Source organism: Oncorhynchus keta, unplaced genomic scaffold, assembly GCF_023373465.1.
Source record: "Oncorhynchus keta strain PuntledgeMale-10-30-2019 unplaced genomic scaffold, Oket_V2 Un_contig_17733_pilon_pilon, whole genome shotgun sequence".
Classification (NCBI taxonomy): Eukaryota; Metazoa; Chordata; class Actinopteri; order Salmoniformes; family Salmonidae; genus Oncorhynchus; species Oncorhynchus keta.
Window position 1 is genome coordinate 3,398 of NW_026280547.1, and position 18,972 is coordinate 22,369.

At 44.9% G+C, this 18,972-nt stretch overlaps 1 protein-coding gene and 1 long non-coding RNA gene across 7 annotated transcripts; one reads left to right on the forward strand and one right to left on the reverse strand.

The window, feature by feature from the left end:
* Positions 1-2,876: 2,876 nt before the first annotated feature.
* LOC127919865 (vesicle-associated membrane protein 7) lies at positions 2,877-12,311 on the forward strand. Its single transcript, XM_052503714.1, has 8 exons — positions 2,877-3,017; positions 3,464-3,651; positions 3,795-3,852; positions 7,348-7,485; positions 11,655-11,742; positions 11,861-11,928; positions 12,027-12,119; positions 12,196-12,311. Exons 2-8 carry the CDS (start codon positions 3,506-3,508, stop codon positions 12,262-12,264), a joined length of 660 nt encoding a protein of 219 aa, XP_052359674.1. The 5' UTR covers positions 2,877-3,017; positions 3,464-3,505; the 3' UTR covers positions 12,265-12,311.
* A 5,546-nt stretch (positions 12,312-17,857) lies between these two features.
* Positions 17,858-18,510, reverse strand: LOC118380935 (uncharacterized). 6 transcript variants are annotated; one of them, XR_008104302.1, is made up of 4 exons: positions 18,407-18,498; positions 18,289-18,347; positions 18,059-18,230; positions 17,858-17,999 (listed from the first exon to the last, which is right to left on the reverse strand). It is a non-coding gene; the product is annotated as an uncharacterized LOC118380935 (long non-coding RNA). The 6 variants fall into 6 exon arrangements; XR_008104305.1 differs by having other exon boundaries at positions 18,059-18,198; positions 18,277-18,347; positions 18,407-18,494; XR_008104303.1 differs by having other exon boundaries at positions 18,435-18,484.
* Between the last annotated feature and the right edge of the window lie 462 nt (positions 18,511-18,972).

Consider the following 18,972-nt stretch of genomic DNA (forward strand, 5'->3'; position numbering starts at 1 on the left):
CTCAACTGGCAGCTTCATTAAATAGTACCCGCAAAACACCAGTCTCAACATCAACAGTGAAGATGCAACTCCGGGATGCTGGCCTTCTAGGCAGAGTTCCTCTGTCCAGTCTCAACGTCAATAGTGAAGAGGAGACTCCGGGATGCTGGCCTTCTAGGCAGAGTTCCTCTGTCCAGTGTCTGTGTTCTTTTGCCCATCTTAATCTTTTCTTTTTATTGGCCAGTCTATTTCTTTGCAACTCTGCTGGCCCTTGAATGTACACAGAGAGCTAATATTAATAATATGCATGTCAATCTCTCCTGGCTGAAAGTGGAGGAGAGATTGACTTCATCACTACTTGTATTCATGAGAGGTATTGACATGTTGAATGCACCAAGCCGTCTGTCTAAACTACTGGCCCATAGCTCGGACACCCATGCATACCCCACAAGATATGTCATCGGAGACCTCAAATCAAATGTTATTTGTCACATACACATGGTTAGCAGATGTTAATGCGAGTGTAGCGAAATGCTTGTGCTTCTAGTTCCGACAATGCAGTAATAACCAACAAGTAATCTAACTAACAATTCCAAAACTACTGTCTTATACAGTGTAAGGGGATAAAGAATATGTACATAAGGATATATGAATGAGTGATGGTACGGGGCAGCATACAGTAGATGGTATCGAGTACAGTATATACATATGAGATGAGTATGTAAACAAAGTAAACAAAGTGGCATAGTTAAAGTGGCTAGTGATACATGTATTACATAAGGATGCAGTCGATGATATAGAATACAGTATATACGTATGCATATGAGATGAATAATGTAGGGTAAGTAACATTATATAAGGTAGCATTGTTTAAAGTGGCTAGTGATATATTTACATCATTTCCGATCAATTCCCATTATTAAAGTGGCTGGAGTTGGGTCAGTGTCAATGACAGTGTGTTGGCAGCAGCCACTCAATGTTAGTGGTGGCTGTTTAACAGTCTGATGGCCTTGAGATAGAAGCTGTTTTTCAGTCTCTCGGTCCCAGCTTTGATGCACCTGTACTGACCTCGCCTTCTGGATGATAGCGGGTGAACAGGCAGTGGCTCGGGTGGTTGATGTCCTTGATGATCTTTATGGCCTTCCTGTAACATCGGGTGGTGTAGGTGTCCTGGAGGGCAGATAGTTTGTCCCCGGTGATGCGTTGTGCAGACCTCACTACCCTCTGGAGAGCCTTACGGTTGTGGGCGGAGCATTTGCCGTACCAGACGGTGATACAGCCCGCCAGGATGCTCTCCATTGTGCATCTGTAGAAGTTTGTGAGTGCTTTTGGTGTCAAGCCGAATTCCTTCAGCCTCCTGAGGTTGAAGAGGCGCTGCTGCGCCTTCTTCACGACGCTATCTGTGTGGGTGGACCAATTCAGTTTGTCCGCGATGTGTACGCCGAGGAACTTAAAACTTTCCACCCTCTCCACTACTGTCCCGTTGATGTGGATAGGGGGGTGCTCCCTCTGCTGTTTCCTGAAGTCCACAATCATCTCTTCACAGTCCCCAAGTCCAGAACAGACTATGGGAGGCACACAGTACTACATAGAGCCATGACTACATGGAACTCTATTCCACATCAGGTAACTGATACAAGCAGTACAAGTAGATTTTTAAAAGACCATAAAAATACACCTTATGGAACAGTGAACACACACACACACGTTGTACTGAGCTTCCGGCGCCGACAGAGATGGCCGCCTAAGCTCGCGTTCTTAGGAAACTATGCAGTTTTTGTTTTTTTACGTGTTATTTCTTACATTAGTACCCCAGGTCAGCTTAGGTTTCATTACATACAGTCGAGAAGAACTACATACTCATCTCAAATGTATATAATGTACTCGATACCATCTACTGTATCTTGCCTATGCTGCTCTGTACCATCACTCATTCATATATCCTTATGTACATATTCCTTATCCCCTTACACTGTGTATAAGACAGTAGTTTTGGAATTGTTAGTTAGATTACTTGTTGGTTATCACTGCATTGTCGGAACTAGAAGCACAAGCATTTCGCTACACTCGCATTAACATCTGCTAACCATGTGTATGTGACAAATAAAATTTGATTTGATGTGTGTAACAGTATAACTTTAAACCATCCCCTCGCCCATACCAGGGACCCTGGTTCACATCCCTTACATGTGGTAGTGGTGGAGAAATGGCTTGAGGGCACACAGTCTGAATGTGTTGTAATGTTTTTTAAATGGTATAAACTGCCTTAATTCTTCTGGACCCAACGAAGAGTAGCGTACACAGGAGTAATTGCCTTTAAATAAACCAAATATAATGGAAACATCCCCCAGTGGACGCTGTCTAAATGACAGGTTGTACAACCTCTTCCCGGTTACATTTACGAGTTGTCAAAACAAACCCTAGATAACTGGCAACACAGGCAGTATGCATCAGGCTTAATTAAAATAATTATGTACATTGTGTATTTGAGTTAACAGTACCTGGTCTGACATAACGCTACTGTAGTCAAATCATGACCAGGGCCCGTGAATCTTCTTCCACACGAACCGTGGAAAACTCAGCCTGCTATTACACGATGAGGCTGCCTTTGCCGAATTATGGCACCACATGAGAACCATTTCAGACAACTATTCAGAGGCATATTTTCATGCCCTGTTCGATAAAGTAGTTCGCAACACTTACCATCTCCAATACCGATTTCTTTCTCCATCTACCCCCGCCATGCTTGAACAAAAAAAAAACACTCGACTGCAAAGTTTCCTGTTTCGTCGCGTAAATGTGACATACAGGTGACGTTGGTCTGACACAACCAGGAAGTAGCTGCACACCAGGAAGTGTAGTTCAACATTCCGCATGCATATTCATCGTAAGGAAGCAAAAACCACATTTCCCTCGGTGGAACCAGATAAAGCTTCCGATCAAGGATCTGGGAAAGCAGAAGTCAGACGAGAAGATTAACGTTAACAGTTGTTTTAATGTTGAAAACACATCGTTTTGAAGACTGCTGAGCATCGCAGGTATGCATGATTATGTGTTATTGTTTAGTACTGCTAAAAAAACATTTATAATGGTCGTATTATTGCTAACTATGATTTGTCATGATGATCGCAACCGTAGGTACCCAGGATGCATACGGCAGTCTTTGTTAACGTCATTGTTGTAGTTTATGCTAACCAGCCACATTAACTAGCTACTTTAGTTTGATTCAGAGCGACAATGTTAAAGTTGGCGGTGGTGAATCTCTTGCTCATGTTTCCCGATGTTCCGCAGGCAGACGGCTGTGCACTGGGTTAGCTAACCTTAGCTAGCTTGTTAGCAACATGTCAGTGTTGTTGGTCTCAACAGTGTTGTTGTAGACTTGTCTACTATTCGTTGTCTACCACTAGCTTAGTGGTGAAAACATGTTAACCCACCATCTCTCTATCCCTCCTCATAACCTTTCTCCTCCCTCCACCTCTCTCAGTGAACCTCTGACCAGCTGTCCTCCCTGACCCTGTCCACAACCATGGCGATCCTGTTTGCAGTGGTTGCCCGCGGCAGCACCATCCTGGCGAAGCATGCGTGGTGTGGCGGTAATTTCCTGGAGGTGACAGAACAGATCCTAGCTAAGATACCATCCGAGAACAACAAGCTCACCTACAGCCATGGCAGGTAGGGATAACACTCAGACAGCCACACACATATCCGCCTGGAGTTGGATAGTCCTGTTCTACTTGTAGTGTATGTATGTTAGTGTGACCGTGAAGATCAAATCAGACTGAGTATCTGACAAAGTATCTTGTCTTCTCCTTCAGCTATCTCTTCCACTACATCTGCCATGACAGAATCATATATCTCTGTATCACTGACGACGTGAGTATACAGGCTTTAGTATTAATGTGTGTCTGAGAGACAGAGTGTATATAGTGTTTTTGGTTTACAAACCTGAATGTACAGTGGGGCAAAAAAAGTATTTAGTCAGCCACCAATTGTGCAAGTTCTCTCACTTAAAAGATGAAAGGCCTGTAATTTTCATCATAGGTACACTTCCACTATGACAGACAAAATGAGAAAAAAAAATCCAGGAAATCACATTGTAGGATTTTTTATTCATTTATTGCAAATTATGGTGGAAAATAAGTACAAATACTTATTTTCCACCATAATTTGCAAATAAATTAATAACAAAAGTTTATCTCAATACTTTGTCATTGCCAACAAAGGGTATGTATCAGAGGTCAAACAAGGTTTTCACACACTGTTGCTGGTATTTTGGCCCAATCCTCCATGCAGATGTTTTATTTTTATTTTACCTTTATTTAACTAGTCAGTTAAGAACAAATTCTTATTTTCAATGACGGCCTAGGAACAGTGGGTTAACTGCCTGTTCAGGGGCAGAACGACAGATTTGTACCTTGTCAGCTCTGGGATTCGAACTTGCAACCTTTCGGTTACTAGTCCAACACTCTAACCACTAGGCTACCCTGCCACCCCCCACATCACTGCTCTAGAGGAGATCTGCATGGAGGAATGGGCCAACATACCAGCAACAGTGTGTGAAAACCTTGTGAAGACTTACAGAAAACGTTTGACCTCTGTCATTGCCAACAAAGGGTATATAACAAAGTATTGAGATAAACTTTGTTATTGACCAAATACTTATTTTCCATCATAATTTGCAAATGAATTAATAAAAAAAATCCTACAATGTGATTTCCTGGATTTTTTTTCTAATTTTGTCTGTCATAGTTGAAGTGTACCTATGATGAAAATTACAGGCCTCATCTTTTTAAGTGGGAGAACTTGCACACTTGGTGGCTGACTAAATACTTTTTTGCCTCACTGTATATGCATATCCTAGCTTCTGAGCCTTTACTTTGGACATTTATCAGAGTTTCGAATAGTGCCCCTTGTCACTAAAAAGTGAGTGAGTGTTTGGGCTAGACAGGATTAAGTTAGATGGTTATAATTGGTTAAGTTAGATGGGTGAAGTTGGAGGGTTACGAAGGCTAAAGTTTGTATTAGGAAGTCTACAGTGGGTTAGGAATGGTAAAGTTAGGGTTGACATTAGGAAGGGTAAAGTTACCCTGCTGCCCCAGATCTCCTCTAGAGCGGTGATGTTTTGGGGCTGTTGCTGGGCAAGACAGACTTTTAACTCCCCTCAAAGATGTTTTATGGGGTTGAGATCTGGAGACTGGCTAGGCCACTCCAGGACCTTGAAATGCTTCTTACGAATAATATATGCCATTTAGCAGACGCTTTTATCCAAAGCGACTTACAGTCATGTGTGCATACATTCTACGTATGGGTGGTCCCGGAATCGAAACCCACAACCCTGGCGTTACAAGCGCCATGCTCTACCAACTGAGCTACAGAAGGACCACTCCTTCGTTGTCCGGGCGGTGTGTTTGGGATTATTGTCATGCTGAAAGACCCAGCCACGTTTCATCTTCAATGCCCTTGCTGATGGAAGGAGGTTTTCACTCAAAATCTCACGATACATGGCCCCATTCATTCTTTCCTTTACACGGATCAGTCGTCCTGGTCCCTTTGCAGAAAAACAGCCCCAAAGCATGATGTTTCCACCGCCATGCTTCACAGGAGGTATGGTGTTCTTTGGATGCAACTCAGCATTCTTTGTCCTCAAAACACGACGAGTTTAGTTTTTACCAAAAAGTTATATTTTGGTTTCATCTGACCATATGACATTCTCCCAATCTTCTTCTGATCATTCAAATGCTCTCTAGCAAACTTCAGACGGACTTGGACATGTACTGGCTTAAGCAGGGGGACACGTCTGGCACTGCAGGATTTGAGTCCCTGGCGGCTTAGTGTGTTACTGATGGTAGGCTTTGTTACTTTGGTCCCAGCTCTCTGCAGGTCATTCACTAGGTCCCCCCCCCGTGTGATTCTGGGATTTTTGCTCACCGTTCTTGTGATAATTTTGACCCCACGGGGTGAGATCTTGCGTGGAGCCCCAGATCAAGGGAGATTATCAGTGGTATTGTATGTCTTCCATTTCCTAATAATTGCTCCCACAGTTGATTTCTTCAAACCAAGCTGCTTACCTATTGCAGAGTCAGTCTTCCCAGCCTGGTGCAGGTCTACAATATTGTTTCTGGTGTCCTTTGACAGCTCTTAGGTCTTGGCCATAGTGGAGTTTGGAGTGTGACTGTTTGAGGTTGTGGACAGGTGTCTTTTATACTGATAACAAGTTCAAACAGGTGCCATTAATACAGGTAACGAGTGGAGGACAGAGGAGCCTCTTACAGGCCAGAAATCTTGCTTGTTTGTAGGTGACCAAATACTTATTTTCCACCATAATTTGCAAATAAATTCATTAAAAATCCTACAATGTGATTTTCAGGATTTTTTCCCCTCATTTTGTCTGTCATAGTTGAAGTGTACCTATGATGAAAATTACAACCTGCCATTCTATATGGGTGTGCTGCAGGATATTTTTTGACAACTGTGTTAACCCCTAGAATCGATGTCCGCACACCCGTAAACATCTAATTAGCATGATCGGGTTGAGTCCTTTACGGGGGGCGTTGGGGTTGAGTCCTTTACGGGGGGTCGGGGTTGAGTTTTTAAAAATGTATTTCATTTTATATGGGGGGTTGATCAGATTTAATATTGTAGCTTCCATCAAGGTGTGTGTGTGTGTGTGTGTGTGTGTGTGTGTGTGTGTGTGTGCGTGTGTTGCATGGTAAAAGTTGAGAGAAAAGAGAAGAAACCTTCTGACTAGTATCACTGCTCTTCATTAAGCTTTATGCATCGGCCTCAAGGCTTATCTTACTAGTATCACTGCTCTTCATTAAGCTTTATGTATCGGCCTCAAGGCCTTCCTCAGAGCTTATGTTAAAATAACTAACAATTGAAGAGCAGCAGTAAAATAACAATAGCAAGGCTATTGTACAGGGGTACAGGTACAGAGTAAATGTGCGGGGGCACCGGTTAGTCGAGGTAATTGAGGTAATATGTACATGTAGGTAGAGTTAAAGTAACTATGCATAGATGATAAACTGAGAGTAGCAGCAGCATAAAATGCAATGCAAGTAGTCTGGGTGGCCATTTGATTAGATGTTCAGGAGTCTTATGGCTTGGGGGTAGAAGCTGTTTAGAAGCCTTTTGGACCTGGACTTGGCGCTCCAGGAACCGCTTGCCGTGCGGTGGCAGAGAGAACAGTCTATGGGGTGGCTGGAGTCCTTGACATTTTATAGGGCCTTCCTCTGACACCGCCTGGTATAGAGGTCCTGGATGGCAGGAATCTTGGCCCCAGTGATGTACTGGGCCGTACGCACTATCCTCTGTTGCCAGGTCTGTTGGAACTGTCGTGTCTCACTGTGTTAACTGTCTGTCTGTTAGGACTTTGAGCGGTCACGTGCGTTCAGCTTCCTGGGAGAGGTGAAGAAGCGTTTCCAGACGACCTATGGTTCCAGAGCTCAGACAGCCCTTCCCTACGCAATGAACTCAGAGTTCTCCTCCACTCTGATGGCTCAGATGGTGAGACAGACACACACACACACACACACACACACACACACACACACACACACACACACACACACACACACACACACACACACACACACTCCCTGATCAGATGGTGAGTTAGTTTGCCTCCACTATGATGGCTCAGATGGTGGGACACACACACACACACACACACACACACACACACACACACACACTCCCTGATCAGATGGTGAGTTAGTTTGCCTCCACTATGATGGCTCAGATGGTGAGACACACACACACACACACACACACACACACACACACACACACACACACACACACACACACACACACACACACACACACACACTCCCTGATCAGATGGTGAGTTAGTTCTCCTCCACTCCCTGATCAGATGGTGAGTTAGTTCTCCTCCACTCCCTGATCAGATGGTGAGTTAGTTCTCCTCCACTCCCTGATCAGATGGTGAGTTAGTTCTCCTCCACTCCCTGATCAGATGGTGAGTTAGTTCTCCTCCACTCCCTGATCAGATGGTGAGTTAGTTCTCCTCCACTCCCTGATCAGATGGGTGAGTTAGTTCTCCTCCACTCCCTGATCAGATGGTGAGTTAGTTCTCCTCCACTCCCTGATCAGATGGTGAGTTAGTTCTCCTCCACTCCCTGATCAGATGGTGAGTTAGTTCTCCTCCACTCCCTGATCAGATGGTGAGTTAGTTCTCCTCCACTCCCTGATCAGATGGTGAGTTAGTTCTCCTCCACTCCCTGATCAGATGGTGAGTTAGTTCTCCTCCACTCCCTGATCAGATGGTGAGTTAGTTCTCCTCCACTCCCTGATCAGATGGTGAGTTAGTTCTCCTCCACTCCCTTATCAGATGGTGAGTTAGTTCTCCTCCACTCCCTGATCAGATGGTGAGTTAGTTCTCCTCCACTCCCTGATCAGATGGTGAGTTAGTTCTCCTCCACTCCCTGATCAGATGGTGAGTTAGTTCTCCTCCACTCTGGCTACTCAGATGATGAGAGCCAACCCTGTAATATGTTAGTATGGTAGCGAGTGGTCAGAACAGACTGTGAGACAGGGTTTGACAGGTCTGCGTTTCAGCTAGACCTCTCACTCCACAAATGTATTGTGTTCCTTTTAAACAGCTTGGACAATTCCTGAAAATGATGTCATGGCTTTAGGAGCTTCTGATAGGCTAATTGACATCATTTGAGTCATTTGGAGGTGTACCTGTGGATGTATTTCAATGCCTACCTTTAAACTCAGTGCCTCTTTGCTTGACATTTAATTTTACCTTTATTTAACCAGGCAAGTCAGTTAAGAACATATTCTTATTTTCAATGACGGCCTAGGAACAGTGGGTTAACTGCCTGTTCAGGGGCAGAATGAAAGATTTGTACCTTGTCAGCTCGGGGGTTTGAACTCGCAACCTTCCGGTTACTAGTCCAACGCTCTAACCACTAGGCTACGCTGCCGACATCATGGGAAAATCAAAAGAAATCAGCCAAGACCTCAGAAAAACAACCTCCAAAGTCTGATTCATCTTTGGGAGCAAATTCCAAATGCCTAAAGGTACCACATTCATCTGTACAAACAATAGTACGCAAGTATGAACACCATGGGACCACGCAGCCATCATACCGCTCAGGAAGGAGGCGTTGGCCAAGGTTGGAGTAGCCAGGAGGAAGGCATGGCCAGCCGCTGAGAAATGCTTATTGCAATTTTCGATTATCATGGATTTATCAGTGGTGACAGTGTTCCCTAGCCTCAGTGCAGTGGGAGCTGGGAGGAGGTGCTCTTGTTCTCCATGGATTTATCAGTGGTGACCATGTCGCCTAGCCTCAGTGCAGTGGGAGCTGGGAGGAGGTGCTCTGGTTCTCAATGGATTTATCAATGGTGACAGTGTTTCCTAGCCTCAGTGCAGTGGGAGCTGGGAGGAGGTGCTCTTGTTCTCCATGGATTTATCAGTGGTGACCGTGTTCCCTAGCCTCAGTGCAGTGGGCAGCTGGGAGGAGGTGCTCTTGTTCTCCATGGATTTATCAGTGGTGACAGTGTTACCTAGCCTCAGTGCAGTGGGCAGCTGGGATGAGGTGCTCTTGCTCTCCATGGACTTTACAGTGTCCCAGAACTTTTGGAGTTGGAGCTACAGGATGCAAACTTCTGCCTGAAGAAGCTGGCCTTTGCTTTCCTGACTGACTGCGTGTATTGGTTCCTGACTTCCCTGAACAGTTGCATATCGTTGGGACTATTCGATGCTATTGCAGTCCGCCACAGGATGTTTTTGTGCTGGTCGAGGGCAGTCAGGTCTGGAGTGAACCAAGGGCTATATCTGTTCTTAGTCCTACATTTTTAGAAAGGGGCATGCTTATTCAAGATGGTGATGAAAGCACGTTTAAAGAACAACCAGGCATCCTCTACTGACGGGACGAGGTCAATATCCTTCCAGGATACCCGGGCCAGGTCGATTGGAAAGGCCTGCTCGCAGAAGTGTTTTAGGGAGCGTTTGACAGTGATGAGGGGTGGTCGTTTGACTGCAGACCCGTAGCGGATACAGGCAATGAGGCAGTGATCGCTGAGATCCTGATTGAAGACAGCGGAGGTGTATTTGGAGGGCCAGTTGGTCAGGATGACGTCTATGAGGGTGTCCGTGTTTACGGATTTAGGGTTGTACCTGGTGGGGTCCTTGATGATTTGTGTGAGATTGAGGGCATCTAGCTTAGATTCTAGAACGGCCGGGGTGTTAAGCATATCCCAGTCACCTAACAGAACAAACTCTGAAGCTAGATGGGGGGGCGATCAATTCACAAATGGTGTCCAGGGCACAGCTGGGAGCGGAGGGGGGTTGATAGCAGCTGGCAACCGTGAGAGACCTTTCTGGAGAGATTAATTTTTTAAATTAGAAGTTCAAACTGTTTGGGTATAGACCTGGAAAGTATGACAGAACTTTGCAGGCTAACTCCTACCCTTTGGCAGTTCTATCTTGTTGGTGGCCTTCCTAAGCCAGGATTCAGACACGGCAAGGACATCAGAGTTGGCGGAGTGTGCTAAAGCAGTGAATAAAACAAACTTAGGGAAGCTTCTGATGTTAACATGCATGAAACCAAGGTTTCTTCGATCACAGAAGTCTGAGATGAGCTATTCCACATGGTTTTAGAGACATGTGAAGAGCTACTAAACAAAGAGTCATTTGGGAGATGAAGACCAGACTCAGAATGCCAATCACTAGTGGCAGGAGAGATGAGGAACACACTGTCAGCTCAAAGGGGCCAGAGAGGGGCCTGGGCTGAAAGGATTATGGCTGGAGGACGGGTTAGTGTGTAAGGGAGGGGCTCGTGGAGGGGAGCATGACAACTATGCCTCTGGGGGAACTCTGAGCGCATGACCACACCACTGAAAACACACACACAGGCACAAACACACACTACACACACACTCCGTTTGTGAGGACAGTCTGTTTACCTTCAGTCACATGAACACCATACCACTGATCCTCTCTCTCCCTCCATGTGTCTCCTTATCTCTCCCTCCATGTGTCTCCTTATCTCTCCCTCCATGTGTCTCCTTATCTCTCCCTCCATGTGTCCCCCTTATCTCTCCCTCCATGTGTCTCCTTATCTCTCCCTCCATGTGTCTCCTTATCTCTCCCTCCATGTGTCTCCTTATCTCTCCCTCCATGTGTCTCCTTATCTCTCCCTCCATGTGTCTCCTTATCTCTCCTCCATGTGTCTCCTTATCTCTCCCTCCCCGTGTCTCCTTATCTCTCCCTCCCTGTGTCTCCTTATCTCTCCCTCCATGTGTCTCCTTATCTCTCCCTCCATGTGTCTCCTTATCTCTCCCTCCATGTGTCTCCTTATCTCTCCCCTCCCCGTGTCTCCTTATCTCTCCCTCCATGTGTCTCCTTATCTCTCCCTCCCCGTGTCTCCTTATCTCTCCTCCCCGTGTCTCCTTATCTCTCCTCCCCGTGTCTCCTTATCTCTCCCTCCACGTGTCTCCTTATCTCTCCTCCACGTGTCTCCTTATCTCTCCCTCCACGTGTCTCCTTATCTCTCCCTCCACGTGTCTCCTTATCTCTCCCTCCACGTGTCTCCTTATCTCTCCCTCCACGTGTCTCCTTATCTCTCCCTCCACGTGTCTCCTTATCTCTCCCTCCATGTGTCTCTCTTTCTCCTTCTCCCTCTCCTTCTTTCTCTCTCTAGAAGCACCATTCCTCTCCTCCATCAGATCGCCTGGCTGAGACTCAGATGCAGGTTGACGACCTGAAAGGCATCATGGTACGCAACATCGGTGAGATAAGACTCCACTCCTACATCCACCACTACCGCTGTATTCGGGGCTAGGGGAGAAGTGTCTAGGGTCTGAGGATTTATTTTAGTGTCTTGTGTTTACTCTGTGTTTCCTACAGACTTGGTGGCTCAGAGGGGAGAGAAGTTGGAGTTGCTGATTGATAAAACGGAGAACCTGGTCGGCTCAGTGAGTCACATTCTAATCTACTACAATTACTCAACTATCTTACTACTACTGTTCCTATAACCCGACTCAGAGCGGCACTAACTTCCTCTCTCCTCCAGTCTGTGAGTTTCAAGACCACCAGCCGTAACCTGGCCAGAGCCATGTGTATGAAGAACCTCAAACTGACTGTCGTCGTAGTGGTGGTGTCACTGGTAGGTACTGTGTGTGTGTGTGTGTGTGTGTGTGTGTGTGTGTAATAGTCTGAACTATGTGGTGTGTTCTCGTCAGGTGGTCCTGTATGTAGTTGTGTCTGCAGCCTGCGGAGGACTCAGCTGGCCCAACTGCATCAGGAAATAAGAGAGGGGGAGGACGAGGGGAGAGAGAGGGGAGGAAAATAGGGAGCAAAAGAGAAGACTACAGCGGACCCACAAAGAAAGAAATTGCTCTCCTCCTCCTCCTCCCTCTTGACTGCCAGTCAGCGGGGGGAGGAGAGGTCCTCTATTGGACAGAATGGTGACGAAAACAAGGCATCCAGACTGGAGATTTAACAACGTTGTGATTGTCTTGCTTTCTGTTCCTTAACAAGAGAATGAGGTGTGTTTATCTGTCCAAAGACAAGCGATTGTTGGATATGCAGCTTTAAAATATTGTGCAAGTGGAATTCAGTCCACTCTCCAGTCCAGCTGTCCTCCATACTGTTCTCCAGTCCATGGCCCTCTCATCCAGGGCTCTACAAGCCTAGCAAACAGCTGTTCTCCAGTCCATGGCTCTCTCATCCAGGGCTCTACAAGCCTAGCAAACAGCTGTTCTCCAGTCCATGGCCCTCTCATCCAGGGCTTTACAAGCCTAGAAAACAGACTGATAATCTGGAGTAGGGTTTACCAAATGTTTTTACCCTGGGGCCCCCTTCCAGCATTGGAGAACATCCCAAGCCTCCCCGGCACCGTGTCTATTTCTATTGGTACAGCACTGTTCATGGCACACTGTTCACACCCTCTTGTTGGTGGAGAGGACATGTTGCAGGTTTTTAAGCTTATTTCCTGCAATTGTACACATTTTGTCATGGGGTGCAAAATAAATGTTTCAGTTTTAAAGCAACATTTTTGCAATTCTATACATTTTGCCATGTCTAATGTGTATTGGGCTAAAAACTAACTTAAAAGACGTTAGCTGATCTGGACATGTCTCACCAGTATTTAACATCTCTGTAGGGACGTTAGCTGATCTGGACATGTCTCACCAGTATTTAACATCTCTGTAGGGTCGTTAAGCTGATCTGGACATGTCTCACCAGTATTTAACATCTCTGTAGGGTCGTTAGCTGATCTGGACATGTCTCACCAGTATTTAACATCTCTGTAGGGTCGTTAGCTGATCTGGACATGTCTGACCAGTATTTAACATCTCTGTAGGGTCGTTAGCTGATCTGGACATGTCTCACCAGTATTTAACATCTCTGTAGGGTCGTTAGCTGATCTGGACATGTCTCACCAGTATTTAACATCTCTGTAGGGTCGTTAGCTGATCTGGACATGTCTCACCAGTATTTAACATCTCTGTAGGGACGTTAGCTGATCTGGACATGTCTCACCAGTATTTAACATCTCTGTAGGGACGTTAGCTGATCTGGACATGTCTCACCAGTATTTAACATCTCTGTAGGGTCGTTAGCTGATCTGGACATGTCTCACCAGTATTTAACATCTCTGTAGGGACGTTAGCTGATCTGGACATGTCTCACCAGTATTTAACATCTCTGTAGGGTCGTTAGCTGATCTGGACATGTCTCACCAGTATTTAACATCTCTGTAGGGTCGTTAGCTGATCTGGACATGTCTCACCAGTATTTAACATCTCTGTAGGGTCGTTAGCTGATCTGGACATGTCTCACCAGTATTTAACATCTCTGTAGGGTCGTTAGCTGATCTGGACATGTCTCACCAGTATTTAACATCTCTGTAGGGACGTTAGCTGATCTGGACATGTCTCACCAGTATTTAACATCTCTGTAGGGTCGTTAGCTGATCTGGACATGTCTCACCAGTATTTAACATCTCTGTAGGGTCGTTAGCTGATCTGGACATGTCTCACCAGTATTTAACATCTCTGTAGGGTCGTTAGCTGATCTGGACATGTCTCACCAGTATTTAACATCTCTGTAGGGTCGTTAGCTGATCTGGACATGTCTCACCAGTATTTAACATCTCTGTAGGGTCGTTAGCTGATCTGGACATGTCTCACCAGTATTTAACATCTCTGTAGGGTCGTTAGCTGACATGACAAGAGGAACTGATGATGTACTACCCAATTAGATACCTTGTGGGCTCTACTATTGCAACTTTCAAGAGAAAGTTTAAAGACGCACGAGTTCCTTTTTAAAACAAACCAGTAATGGGGGGGCATGGAACCACTGCTGTCTCTGTGTAGATGTCTGTCTCTGTGTAGATGTCTGTCTCTGTGTAGCTACCCTGTCAGGGTCAGTCTGTACCCAGACAGAATATTTAGATGTCTGTCTCTGTGTAGCTACCCAGTCAGGGTCAGTCTGTACCCAGACAGAATATTTAGATGTCTGTCTCTGTGTAGCTACCCAGTCAGGGTCAGTCTGTACCCAGACAGAATATTTAGATGTCTGTCTCTGTGTAGCTACCCAGTCAGGGTCAGTCTGTACCCAGACAGAATATTTAGATGTCTGTCTCTGTGTAGCTACCCAGTCAGGGTCAGTCTGTACCCAGACAGAATATTTAGATGTCTGTCACTCTGTGTAGCTACCCAGTCAGTGCTAGTGATACTAAACTACACCTGTAATGTGTTATCACCATGGAGATCAGGACATGGTACATTACAGGTCTCCCCTGTTCTATACACACTGCTGTGACGGCTTCATTACTCTACATGTCAGAGAAGCAGGTCTGTTATTGTCCAGACACCGTTACAATGTCTCTCTGTTCAGTTGTTACAAGAAATTAGATTAAAAGATTGATTGCACTAACAAGTCTGATGTTACAAATCAATAGACAGTATTTAATGACATTAAATAACCATATCACTCTACTCTGATATGCTACTCCTTCCCCTCTGCTATGATAGGCTGACCCTTCCCTTACTCTGATAGGGCGCTTCAGCTCAGCCTCTCGTCCACAGCCTCCTTTCTGGTTCAGCCCCCTGGCCTTGACTCAGGAGTACGGTACTATAGTTTTGCTCTTGTAGTACTGCAGTAGTACTGTACAGAGCTGAGCTTGACCGTGGGACCTGGCACGCAGTTGGAAAGGCTTAACGTACTGACAGAAATGTCTTGAATAGAACTGACATGCTTCATTACTCTACATGTCAGAGAAGCAGGTCTGTTCTACAGTACATTCAGAAAGTATTCAGACCCCTTGACTATGTCCACATTTTGTTACGTTACAGCCTTATTCTAGAATGGATTCAATTGTTGTTTTCCCCTCATCAAACTACACACACTACCCTATAATGACACAACACCCTATAATGACTCAATACCCCATAATGACTCGATACCCCATAATGACTCGATACCCCTTAATGACTCAATACCCCATAATGACTCAATACCCCTTAATGACTCGATACCCCATAATGACACAATACCCCTTAATGACTCAATACCCCTTAATGACTCAATACCCCATAATGACTCAATACCCCATAATGACTCAATACCCCATAATGACTCAATACCCCATAATGACTCAATACCCCATAATGACTCAATACCCCTTAATGACACAATACCCCTTAATGACTCAATACCCCATAATGACTCAATACACCATAATGACTCAATACACCATAATGACTCAATACCCCATAATGATATAATACCCCATAATGACTCAATACACCATAATGACTCAATACCCCTTAATGACACAATACCCCATAATGACTCAATACCCCATAATGACTCAATACCCCATAATGACTCAATACCCCATAATGACTCAATACCCCATAATGACTCAATACCCCATAATGACTCAATACCCCATAATGACACAATACCCCATAATGACTCAATACCCTATAATGACTCAATACCCTATAATGACTCAATACCCCATAATGACTCAATACCCCATAATGATATAATACCCCATAAAGATATAATACCCCATAATGACTCAATACCCCATAATGACTCGATACCCCTTAATGACTCGATACCCCATAATGACTCGATACCCCATAATGACTCAATACCCCATAATGACTCAATACCCCATAATGACTCAATACCCCATAATGACTCAATACCCCATAATGACTCAATACCCCATAATGACTCAATACCCCATAATTATATAATACCCCATAATGACTCAATACCCCATAATGACTCAATGCCCCATAATGACACAATGCCCCATAATGACACAATGCCCCATAATGACACAATGCCCCATAATGACACAATGCCCCATAATGACACAATGCCCCATAATGACACAATGCCCCATAATGACACAATACCCCATAATGACTCAATACCCCATAATGACACAATACCCCATAACGACTCGATACCCCTTAACGACCCGATACCCCATAATGACACAATACCCCTTAATGACCCGATACCCCATAATGACAAAAAAATATATATTTATTTTTAGCAAATTTATAAAATAAAAAAATAGATAACATTGACATAAGTATTCAGACCCTTTACTCAGTACTTTGTTGAAGCACCTTTGGCAGCGATTACAACCTTAAGTCTTCTTGTGTATGACTCTACAAGCTCTGTCAGAGGGACCATCCTCGCTTACCAAGTCCCTTCTCCCCGATTGATCAGTTTATCTGGGCGGCTAGCTCTGGGAAGAATCTCGGTGGTTCCAAACTTCTTCCATTTAATAATGATGGAGGCCACTGTGTTCTTGGGGACCTTCAATGCTGCAGAATGATGGAGGCCAATGTGTTCTTGGGGACCTTCAATACTGCAGAATGATGGAGGCCAATGTGTTCTTGGGGACCTTCAATACTGCAGAATGATGGAGGCCAATGTGTTCTTGGGGACCTTCAATGCTGTAGAATGATGGAGGCCAATGTGTTCTTGGGGACCTTCAATGCTGTAGAATGATGGAGGCCAATGTGTTCTTGGGGACCTTCAATGCTGCAGAATGATGGAGGCCACTGTGTTCTTGGGGACCTTCAATGCTGCAGAATGATGGAGGCCAATGTGTTCTTGGGGACCTTCAATGCTGCAGACATTTTTTGGTACCCTTCCCCAGATCTGTGCCTGGACACAATCCTGTCTCTGAGCGCTATGGGCATTTCCTTCGACCTCATGGATAGGTTTTTGCTCTAACCATGCGCTGTCAACTGTGGGACCTTTATATAGACAGGTGTGTGCCTTTCCAAATCATGTCCAATCAATTTAATTTACCACAGGTGGACTACCACAGTTGTAGAAACATGTCAAGAATGATCAATGGAAACGGGATGCACCTGGGCTGAATTTGGAGTCTCATAGCAAAGGGACTGAATACTAACGTACATTTAAAAATATATATATATTTAAAAAAATAAAACCTGTTTCCGCTTCGTCATTATGGGGTATTGTATGTAGATGAGGAAAACATGTATTTAATCCATTTTAACAAAATGTAATAAAAGTCAAGTGGTCTGAATACTTTCATATTCTAAAATGGATTCAATTGTTGTTTTCCCCTCATCAAACCAGGTGTGTTGCCTTTCCAAATCATGTCCAATCAGTTGAATTTACCTCAGGTGGACTACCACAGTTGTAGAAACATCTCAATGATGATCAATGGAAACATGATGCACCTGGGCTGAATTTGGAGTCTCATAGAAAAGGGTCTGAATACTTTATGTAAATGTGATGTTTTATTATTTGTAAATTGTTTAGCAAAAATCTGTCACTTTGTCACTATGGGGTAATGTGTGTAGATTGAGGACATTTTAATACATTTTTAAATCCATTTTAGAATAAGGCAACATGTGGAAAAAGGGAAGGGGTCTGAATACTCCCTGAATGACCCCCTGATCTCCTGTCACCTCTGAACCCTGACCTCTCCTCTGTCACCTCTGAACCCTGACCTCTCCTCTGTCACCTCTGAACCCTGACCTCTCCTCTGTCACCTCTGAACCCTGACCACCACCTCTCTGTCACCTCTGAACCCTGACCACCACCTCTCTGTCACCTCTGAACCCTGACCACCACCTCTCTGTCACCTCTGAACCCTGACCACCACCTCTCTGTCACCTCTGAACCCTGACCACCACCTCTCTGTCACCTCTGAACCCTGACCTCTCCTCTGTCACCTCTGAACCCTGACCGTCACCTCTGAACCCTGACCACCTCCTCTGTCACCTCTGAACCCTGACCACCTCCTCTGTCACCTCTGAACCCTGACCACCTCTCTGTCACCTCTGAACCCTGACCACCTCCTCTCTGTCACCTCTGAACCCTGACCACCTCCTCTCTGTCACCTCTGAACCCTGACCTCTCCTCTGTCACCTCTGAACCCTGACCTCTCCTCTGTCACCTCTGAACCCTGACCTCTCCTCTGTCACCTCTGAACCCTGACCACCTCTGATTCACCTCCACCGTTTGTGTCTTTCAGTTAATCATATACATTATAATGTACTGCACTGTGACATGGTTTGTTTGCTTCCTGCCGTCATATGGTTTATAATCACGGAATGATTTAATTATTCTACAATTTGGAACTGCAGATGAAAATTAGCCAGCTGGCTAAAACCAGCACTTTTACTGAAACCTTGATTAATGTGCACTGTCCCTGTAAATATAAAAATAAACTAATCATAATAAACAAACTCATTTTTCTGCCTTGATTTCTACAGGATAGGTTTTCTAAATGTCAAATGATATGGCCACACAGAGGGATGATACCTTCAAGTCAATGAAAAGTCATGAAGACCACTAGTTCTGTCTTAGTTTAATTGTTATTATTTCATATGGCACATCTTCAGGATGTGTTCTGTGTTCCACTCTGAATGTTGTGTTAGCAGCTTCATATGTGGAATGGAAGGAAGTGTCTCCATGATGACTTGAACACTCCA

What these genes read in the sequence shown, in the direction of transcription:
- LOC127919865 (XM_052503714.1), top strand. Translation starts at nt 3,506, where the DNA reads ATGGCGATCCTGTTTGCAGTGGTTGCCCGCGGCAGCACCATCCTGGCG. An exon ending in CTCACCTACAGCCATGGCAG is followed by an intron (nt 3,652 to 3,794) that starts GTAGGGATAACA and finishes CTTCTCCTTCAG; the next exon opens with CTATCTCTTCCACTACATCT. An exon ending in CATCATGGTACGCAACATCG is followed by an intron (nt 11,743 to 11,860) that starts GTGAGATAAGAC and finishes TGTTTCCTACAG; the next exon opens with ACTTGGTGGCTCAGAGGGGA.